A 10863-nucleotide genomic window follows, 5' to 3' on the forward strand; every position below is an offset into this window, starting at 1 on the left:
AAACAAACAAACTTTTCTCTTTATAAAGTTCATTATTAGTATGAATTACAAAAAACAACAACTAATTTTAGTATTAAATGACTTGGCTGATTCGGCTGGATCAGCGGCAAGTTTGAAAGCTTATATGGCTAAAAATCGTGTTTAGATACCTTCGGTGGGCAAACAAACTAACTAAATGCTTTTTTATGTCAAAAGATGGTTTTAAGAAGATTGGCACATTTAAAATAAATTAAACCAATCAGTTAGTTATGATTTTTTATAATTTATTTGCATCTATTTTTCTATTCATAGAACACACATATATCAATCTCGTACATGTTGATGTTTTTCAAAGCCTTTATCTTGTTTAATTTTGATTTTAATCTATTCTTTTCAGTTCTTTAAAGTTTAATATTTATACTTTTGGTTGTCCCCTGAAACGGATTTTTTCTTTTTAATTTAAAGTTTAATTTATATAATAATTGTTTCTAGCATGTACCCATCCATAATAAATGTTTGCGGAAAGCATACTCGGTTTTCATACATTATTTCAAGCCCTTAGTGTTATGTGACCTGAATTAATGCAAAAAAGATGTTAACAAAAACACATATGGCCAAGAACTTGGTAAAAACCTTCCAGCTGTAAACAATTAAAAGTGATTACTCTAAGAACACTATTTTTTTTAACAAACTTCTTAAAAGTACCAAATGTGATATTAAATGGCATTACATTTTCAAAGCTTGACATGCTAGTATATTACATATTTTTTATTTTTATCGCAGAGCCACACAATAGGCTATATGCATTATGTTCAAAGCGGAGAATCGACCCCGGAATTTGGTTGTTAGTCAGTAAATTTACCGTTGACCAACCGCAAGACTTCTTGAAGTGAAAAACACGTGTGAAAATAACTGTTTCTTACTAAACTGTTCAAAGCACCCGTGTGTTTGTAGTAATCTCGACTGATTGAAGCCGAAGTTACAGTCGAGCAGCATTATAAGTAATATTCTAAGGTAAAAAACATATTCATGTGTTTAAGGGATTTTAATATTTTTCCATAGATTAAGAAAATTATCAACCAATTCAGTTAAAATCGACCGATGTTAAAGCTAAGATCAGGACATTCCTTAGAGGAACCGATATTGATCTGAAAGGAATTCCGAAAGTTTAAAACTCTTCGGATGCCTAAAAGGAAACACCTACTGATCAAGTGTCAAGATCGTGCGGTAATACAAGTTACTGAGAAATGTTATGAGTAGTTGTAACACACACACACAGGTTAGAGAATTGGTGTTTAGCTATAATACGTGTTTAGCTATAATACTGATTAGATACAATAACTCTAAGTGACTGAGGTATCTAGATTTTGCAGTGCAAGAAGCAACTGATTCGAGAGTTATATTTGTTTACTCCTTTTCTGCAATCATCCAACTTGTATACATTTACTTTAGCTAGTTGACTTCATATTTATGTCACATTTTCATTAGAAACATTACATGACTCTGATATATGGTGTAGGAAAAGGTTTTTTACCACTATCAGAAAGGTTTCTTGTTTGAACAATCAAGACGGGCGATACAGGATGTAGATGCGAGAGCTCAGCAACAGTAAGCAATGGCCAAACCTTTCTTTATTTAATGTGTTTTAATTTTAGTTTTTACTAATGAGTTTTATTCACGAAACCTCTACAGTCTATATATTTGGCAACTTTCGAATTAGAAAAGTACTTTAGAATTTTTTTTACAACTCTGCTTGCATCAGCCCTCTAGCCCCCCGGTAGCACAGCGATAAGTTTGTAGGCTTATAACGCTAGAAACCGGGTTTCGATAAACGTGATGGACAGAGCATAGATAGTCCATTGTGTAGCTTTGTGCTTAATTAGAAACAAAAACAAAACATCAGCCCTCTAGAGTTTTTATCGGCTATTAATTCAATCAGCCACCACATATACGATGCTGGTATTTTCTTGCTACAGCTTATTTTCTGTAACCTTCTTTCCCAAATTTTATCTTCTTTTATATAGCTTCTGTTAAATTCCCATGTGTCCTTCTTTTACTTCTTTGCTAATTTGGTAAGCCTAACTCGTTTGTTGCATAGATAAGGTCTTAATTTATTTTATTGTCCTAAAACATAACACGATATTTGAAAAATATTCTGTACAAAGCTTAGTATTTTAAAGATTACTCTTCACTCACAATATTTTGGTGTATGTTAATGTGCAATATTATAATATATGTAACATAGAGTTTAATCGTGAAAGGTTAGCGTACAAAAGTATTATAGTAGAATCTTAACGTAAAGTATTATAGTGTAAAGTTAATGTACGATATTAAAATGTTATTGTGCAGTGTTAAGAATGTACATTCAGCATTATAGCAAAATATTGTCATGTTGTGTAGATTTCACGTTTAGTGCTATTATTCTATACTAAATCATAGTGATTATGCTTAAGTTTTCAAAGGGTGCTACTTCACGTTGAAACGGAATATGAATTTTGTTTAAATTAATATCTGACTGAGGAATTCCGCATCTATTTGATTTACCTTTAGACACTCTCATTGGAAGAACCGATATTAAAGTGGCTGTTTTTTAGTGATAATATTTAATGAAAGTTTTCAAACAGTTTTTATGTAATTGTTTCTGTATCATGCCGCAAAATAAAATATGTTTTTGTAAAATTCTAAGTCATACGTTTCCCCTGCGGTTCCTAGACTTGATTTAATTCAATATAATCAACGAATGAGATGATGAAAAATCACTAAAGGTGATTTCATTTCTGTTTAACGTTCTTAATTTCGCATTCCTGCTTTTGTTAACATTTTTTTAGATGAAATTTACAGTTAAATAGAGCATATATTTTTCATGTTTATCGTTAGGCACAAAGCTACACAATGGGGTATTTGTGCTCTACCAACCGCGGGTATAGAGATCCGATTTATAACGTTATAAGTCCTCAGAGTTACTTCTGAGTCACCGAGAGGGCTACAACATAGAAATCCCAAAAGTTTCGCAAATCCGAGAATGAGCACTAATTAACAGTTATAAAAATAAAGCGATACGTGTTGAACATTTCTGATAACGCACGTTAAATCATATCAGTTACTTTGCGAATAATACCAGTTATTTTATACATAACATTAAATAAAATAACAAAAGTATCATATTTTAACAATGTTCTTGATATATGAGTTAACTTTTAACTATTGCTTAATACATGTTTGTAATTTTAAAATATGGACAACTTAAAATAGACATATCAAAATATAATTAATTCTATATATATATATATCTTTATTATAAATTTGTGATTAGAATGTTCTGTTTGTTTGTTTTTGAATTTCGCGCAAAGCTACACGAGAGCTATCTCCGCTAGCCGTCCCTGCTTTAGCAGTATAAGACTAGAGAGAAGGCAACTAGTCATCACCACCCACAGCCAACTCTTGGGCTACTCTTTTACCAACGAATAGTGGGGTTGACCGTCACATTATAACGCCCCCACGGCTGAAAGGGCGAGCATGTTTGGTGGGACGGGGATTCGAACCCGCGACCCTCAGATTGCGAGTCGAGTGCCCTAACCACCTGGCCATGCCGGGCCCTGTAATTAGATAAATACGTTTTACACACAGCGAAAAATGGAAAAGAAAATGTCACGATAACGTCTTCTCTTATTCTGAATTTATAAAGAAAAGTTTCCAATGTTGTTTATCTCGTGGATTTAGCTGGTGAAATGTGGTTGACACGTTATAACATATTCTACTTTGCTTTTATTCGTAAGTTTCTAAAATTGAATGAAGAGTCGGGCATCGCCGTGCCATTTTGTGTTTCACTAACAGTTTCATTTTCTTTCATTAGAGCAATTAGTTCCAAGAACGTGTGTACATTGTGTCGTAACATACACGGTGCACATTTCATAGGGCTGTAAGGACTTACAAAATATGATATGTGAGTACCGAGTCTTTCAGTAGAATAAAGTTAACTTTCTGTTGAATTTATTTATCACTAACAACCATATTATTGAAAGACCAAACTGTAGCAAAGTAAAATAAAATAATCAATTCGGTGAATTACAAGATAACTATGTTAATGGAACAAAGAGTAGATCGTTGAGTGCAACACTGCTAATAATAGATAACTTCAACAGATAGCTGAGTTTGTTTTGGAGATGACTCTGTATATACTTTTATGAAGAGATGCTTATGAGTGCGGTCTTTCGAGGTAAATCCACATGTTACTGATATTTATTTATGCATTCACTTTACAAAGAAAGAAATGTTTACACATATGCTCCTATAATCTCATAAAATGTTATTAGTTCATTACATTTACAAAACGAAAACATATCTATCCGCATTTTGAAAGGTTTCATAAAACGACTTCAATAAGTGAGACTGCATACTCTTAATGGGCCTTTTTTACATAATGTTTTATCTATTCATATCAATTTCTAAATTTACATTTTAGCAACTTTCAATGGGAACTGGGGAAAAGTAAAAAGAGACTTACGATGATGTTGACGGCTTTCGTATCGTTCCACTTCTCTTCTTTATACTGGTAATAATCAAAAGATCAGAGAAGAGAAAGATACACCGATCTTTCTTGATGCCTAGCCCACCCTGTTAAGGTAATATGAGCGGTTTGAATATGTTTACATTCTAAACATGTAAAAACCTATATCCCGTAAACCACAATAAATATATACATACGTATGGACTACAAATGGATTTATGGGGTGAATTATTTCCGTATAAATGCTATAGATTTCTAAGCAACGAAATATAAGTCACATTTCCTAAAGAAATATGTAACATTGGGATGATTGTTTTGAATACCATCATGAAGTAAAATATTAATGCAAAAATGAGTTTTCTATATAATTCTGATAGAGATGATGAACGCTTCATTTTTATTGTCATTAATACTCACTAAAATACAATACCTTATTTTGTAGAAATAATACAAGAACAAACCAAAACGCTATAATAATATAACATGCTTTGTGCATAATTGACAATATGACATATATATATATATATATACATAAAATATTACATAAATAAGGTTAGACAGGCAGAGAATCAGGAAATGATAGATTAAGTTTATTTAGATATAAAAAAGGTTTTTGTTTCAAAGTAGTTCACTTATTTCCACATTATGATTCATTGTACACTGCAAGCTTGCTTTCATTATATTATTATTAGGTTGACAATTGTTAGCTTTATTAACCTTATATGTACCTATATAATTACAAAAGCGTGTCTAATAATTTATCATTATAATAAGATGAAAATGTAATAAATACCAACAATTAACTTACTGTAATGGAGACCTGGTCATAACGAATAAATGTTCTATCAGGCTGGACAAGCTGTAAAAGCCAATAAAAAAAAACAACCTATGTAATAAGTATCTTACACGGGAAATATATTAATTGTGTTTGTATAATCATTGAGCCTATAAAATGACACCATTTTCAGAAATTAATTGCAGATTCTATATGCATAAAAAGGTATGCTATTGTCAGTACAAAATCAAACGTCATGAACAGAATAAGTAAATAACCTAGAATAAAAATAAGACCAGGCTTATTGTAGTGGTGAACTGTATTTTATACGTACGTGTGTTTAGATGTGTTTTACTCATCCTATATAAACCTTGGGTTCATTCTGGTGAGTAAAAAGAAAAAGACAACTGAAAACACCACACATATAAAATATTTATATATAAAAGTCATTGTCTGTTGGTAACTCTCAGTAACACTCAAAGTGCCTCAGTGGTTAAAGCGCCCGAACCTCAGTTGGAAATCTAGAGTTCAAATACAAACACAGTTGGGACTTTTTATAACTTTTTTAGATAACGATCATATTTAGAACAAGCTCTTTCGTTATTCATAAAAACACGAATATCACGATATTTCAAATTAACATTTATCAAAAACTGCATATCAAATTGTGATTTGACGGTCATTCTTAGAGTGCAACAACTGTCCAAAAGTGTTGCGCGCGTTTTTGTAACAACGGGAAGCGAACCGTGAATCCTAGGATTCATATCAGGAAACGCTAGCCACTAGATCCTGCTCATTGAACGAGAAACTGATTGGTACAAGTAGTTGATCTGATATTCACACCAACTGAATTCTGTCATTGATATCTGAAGATGAAGTGAACCTGAAATAAGCATTTCTTTAAAAACAATCACCACTAACAAGTTTTCCAAACTCGACAGGTTAACAATGTATGTTACAAAACAAATGGTTCAAATTAAATTCTATAATTTTATGAAGTAGTTAAGATATCTGCGACCTATAGTAATTTTTCTAAGAGCGATTATAATCGAATGCTAACTACTGATTAATCCATTAGAGGGCATTGCCAATCACCAGACAGTATTTTTCAATCAACAATAGGAATTGGATTAATTAAAACATAAGGCACTGAGCTAATCTGAGTTTCCACCGATTACTGGTATAATCTCCGTGACCCATATTTGACGTTTATAAAAGTAATGATAAACTTAACTGCAACTAAAAGAAGAAGAAAAAACTTTTCGTAATGAAAATATACAATTCATTCACTTACATCAATGACTCCCTCTATTAGTTGACCTATATCTTTCAACCGTTGCTGCAGCTGATCATTCTGAAAAGCTTCTCGTTCCATTCGATTAATTTTCACAGCTAAATCATGGATTTCCTTCTGGGCCAGTACAAGAGCTTGATAGTCCGGATGGTCAACGTGTGTGTGCTTCAGAAGCTCCTAAAGTAAATGTGTATATATATATATATATAAAAGAAACTTTTGCTAGTTTGTTGTTAAACTCATTATGGGTTATCTGTGCTCTGCTGACCATGGGTGTTAAAACTCGATTTTTAGCCTTATAAGCTCTCAGACTAGCCGCTGAGCAACCAGGGTGGCATAAAAAACTGTTTTGCTCTATCAAATTATGATAACATTATAGTTACTTATAGAACTAGGTAGGTGCTAAGCCTGTTAAAGAAATATTATGATGAACGAAAATAAGAAATCTCGTTTTTCGACTTCGGACGCTCTGAATAGCTGAAAAGCGGCATACACACCGCAGATAGAGCAGCTATGACAGATAGATCTTCATATCTAGCTTCTAGTGACCTGTAGAGAAGAAAATCCAGATGACTTTTGTATTGCTTTAATACAGGCGTCCGTGCCATCCCTACATAGAGAGTGCTACTGCATTCTTCGATAAGAAGACTTGGTGTTGTATTTCAGATTATGTCGTTAATTCAACTAACGGATATATATTTTTCGTTGTTATATATATTATGATATATGATTGAAATTTTAAGGAATATGGAATCTATATTAAAAACTGTCGATATATTTGTGGTATTTATTTGTATATGGCTGACACTTATGTTCATATGACTGTTGAATGTAGTAAAGAATTAGTTCTTTATTATTATTATTATATTGTATGCAATCGTTAGCTTTGGTTATCTCTATATGATAACGACGCACCATATATAAATATATACGCGATCAGAAGAGGGAAAATTTAAAACTGATCTTCTCAATTTAAAAGTTGTTAAAAATAAAATATTAAATACCTTATTTGTTAATATATTAGGGTTTTTCAATCTGAAGAATATATACTTAATTTGGTATGTATTCTGCGAATTATAGCAAGTCCAGATTTTATTTTTATAAAAGTGTGATCATGAAAAAATCTTAAAACTCAAATTATTTACTTTACTATACATTATACACTGATGATCTAACTAGCTTAAATAGTTTGAGTATTAATAAATATATTACTCGTTTATATACTCTATTGGTTTAAGACATAGTACAATATAAAATACTCAAACCTATTATTGAGATTTAAACGTAAAAAGTCCCCCGGTGTGACAGCGGTAAATCTACGAATTTACAACGCTAAAATCAGAGGGTTCGATTCCCCTCGGCGGATACAGCAGATAGCTTGCTGTGGCTTTGCTATGAAAAACATAGACGTAAAAAAAACACTAATTCTGTCAATATAAAAATTCTGTGATACGTTGAAAATCTACTTTCCAAGCCAAAGTATTGCTTTATTATGTTAGTAGCATTACTTCACTTTTACATAAAAATATTATAATATCAGCATATTAAAGATTTCTTTTTAACATAGACATTTTAGTTGTTGGTTTTAAATAAGATGGGTTTGCAACAACAAGATTGACTATTCTTTATTAATATCTATAATAAAATGTATTAATATCAATTACATTTCAAAACAAAAACTGTTGCATCAGATTTTTATATCAGTTATTTAATCATACCAGGTCTGTTTCTCTTACCATGTGTTGTAAGTAGTTACTAATGATTGTTTATACAACTAAGTGTCTAGTTTAATATTATACTGTATGGGCAATGATAAAATTATATGATGTTTGGCATTATTACAACTCATTTTTAGTTTCACGATGCTGTCATTACAGGAATGTGATCATTATGTAAGCTGGAATGAAAGCTTTAAAATATTCTTATTTATTACTCACTCCCAGTGGTTTGCTTTTAAAAACTTATTTGTATTTATTACTTTTCTATTTCATTAAGAACAACTGTCTCCTCACAACTGGCAGCAAACAGTAAATGGTGGTTTTACATAAAGGACGTTTTGGGCGTCGGCATTCATTTTCGCTCCCAAATTTAGCCTTATAATTTCAATTCACATACAAGGAATGCGTATTCCCAGAGTTATGGGAGCCCTACGACTGTGCACAATTGCTTTGCTAGAATCATTATACTTTTTGCAATGTGTACAGCCTGCATATTAGATCTATTTGTGTGTTTTGTATATACATGCGACATCACGGTTTTGTTTTGTCTAATTGACTGGAATTAAATAAGTCATTAAGGTTAGAAGGATATTGTTCTATTAAGCGCTCTTTCTATTAGATATTAGAATGTACGTCTGTTGAGTTTATATACACTAGCTGACCACTTTATTAGAACTTTATGTACCCTTACAGAGTAGGGTCTGACTTGAGCTGCAGTTGGAAAATTAGATTGAACACATACGTGTCAGGTGATCCTTGCAGCACTATAAATGACTAGGACAAGCATATTTCCAGTAAGTCTAACACGTATGAGGAAAGTCAAAAATATATAGCATGGCAGTGGGTGCACGTCTATCAGGTGCCACAATTGTCAATACAATTTCATTGGTAGGCTGCTCCAAGACATCGGTCATTCGAGTTTATGAGTAATGGCAAAAGTTGATTAAAATGTCTTCTGTGAGGGAGAATTCTGGCCGGAAGCAGAAACAAAGGAAAGACAGTTAAACAGGACGGTAAAGTCCAAATGTCACCAAACAACAGATCAACTGATAACCATTAAGTGCAGAGCAATCCATACTCGTTGCTTATGAAGAACGTTGAAACAAATGTTTTCCGGCAATAGGTTTGTTTGTTTGTTGAATTTCGCGCAAAGATATTCAAGGGCTATCTACGCTGGCCGTCCCTAATTTTGAAGTGATAGGCTAGAGAGAAGGCAGCTAGTCAATACCACCCACTGTCAACTCTTTTACCAACGTCAGATTATAAAGTTCCCACGGCTGAAAGGATGAGCATATTAGGTGATGAGATTCGAACCCATGATCCACGAGTTCAGTGCCCTAACCACCAGGCCATACCTTGATCCCTTCAAAAGACAGAATAAACGTCACAGCATTATATCTGTTCAAGTGCATCCATCAATGTTTCATGTGTACGCTGATGGGGAGAGTTACTTCTAAAACGACAATGCTTCCGTCCTTCATGCCAAAATTGTGCGCGCATAGTTTGAGAAACATGACGTAGACTTTAGGCATCTCCCATACTATAATCCCAGGATCTCGATCCAATTCGAATCTGTGAGACGTGCCTTGCTCCATGACTTCCTTACAATATTAATGATTAAAAGGGTAAAGATCCACTAATGACAGCTTCCAGCAACTTGTGGATTCTATGGCATGTCGTATCATGCTTTTATTCGGGTAAAAATCGAACTAACTCGTTATTAGGTGTGTACTAAATAAAATGAGTAATATCAGTTGTATGAAACTTTCATCGATTATGAAAAAATGCTGTCCAAGAGATTTTATATAATATATATATAAGGAACACCAACAGTTATAAACGATGTATTAGTACATATCATATGTAGAAAAATGTTTGACGAACCGGAAGTTGGAAGGCAAAAAACGTGTTAATAATGCATGGACAATGTTCTTATATATTATAAATTTCTAACCCTAAGAATCGGAATACTCCCTATTTACCATCATCTTTTGAGGGTTTGTACAATTTATGGATGCCCAACTATCTGAGTTCATATTCAAATTAAATTCCTTCAAAAGAACACAAAAGGCAGTGATGTACATGCGAAGCTAAATGTGTCCTGTCTTTATTGTGATGAAATATTTATAGTATGCAGAAACGAATGGAATAGTTCACTTTAGTTTCGTGGCGAGTATTTTCATCACTAGAACAAAGAATTTGATTTTAAAGCTCACACAACGAAGATAATAATAAAAAAATTATATTTAATGATCAAACGTGCAAATGTTTGTGATGGTGAATAACAGTTTATGAGACATATACATAGACCATCCATATGGTATAATGTCAGCACTGGAAAACTTTTATTGGGATTCCAAATATAAATAAAGATTGTGATTAACAATATCCATTGAGGAATTGTGTTATCAAGATGAATAGGCCCGGCATGGCCAGGTGGCTAGGGAGCTCAATTCGCAATCTGCGGGTCGTGGGTTCGAATCCCCGTCTCACCAAACATTCTCGCCCTTACAGCCATGGGGGCGTTATAATGTGACGGTCAATCCCACTATTCGTTGGTAAACGTGTAGCCCAAGAGTTGGCGATGGAT

The 10863-nt window shown here is 32.9% G+C and overlaps 1 protein-coding gene across 1 annotated transcript in view; it reads right to left on the reverse strand.

Annotated features, from left to right (window-relative positions):
• The window catches only part of LOC106474593 (rho guanine nucleotide exchange factor 17-like), a 73620-nt gene that overhangs the window by 39236 nt on the left and 23521 nt on the right, over positions 1 to 10863 (reverse strand). The window contains exons 4-6 of the mRNA XM_022379915.1: positions 6556 to 6732; positions 5295 to 5345; positions 4484 to 4593 (exon numbers count right to left, since the gene is read on the reverse strand). Coding sequence (XP_022235623.1) covers positions 4484 to 4593; positions 5295 to 5345; positions 6556 to 6732 — 338 coding nt within the window. The remainder of the gene's footprint in view (positions 1 to 4483; positions 4594 to 5294; positions 5346 to 6555; positions 6733 to 10863) is intronic.

Source organism: Limulus polyphemus, unplaced genomic scaffold (genome assembly GCF_000517525.1).
Source record: "Limulus polyphemus unplaced genomic scaffold, Limulus_polyphemus-2.1.2 Scaffold140, whole genome shotgun sequence".
Lineage (NCBI taxonomy): Eukaryota > Metazoa > Arthropoda > Merostomata > Xiphosura > Limulidae > Limulus > Limulus polyphemus.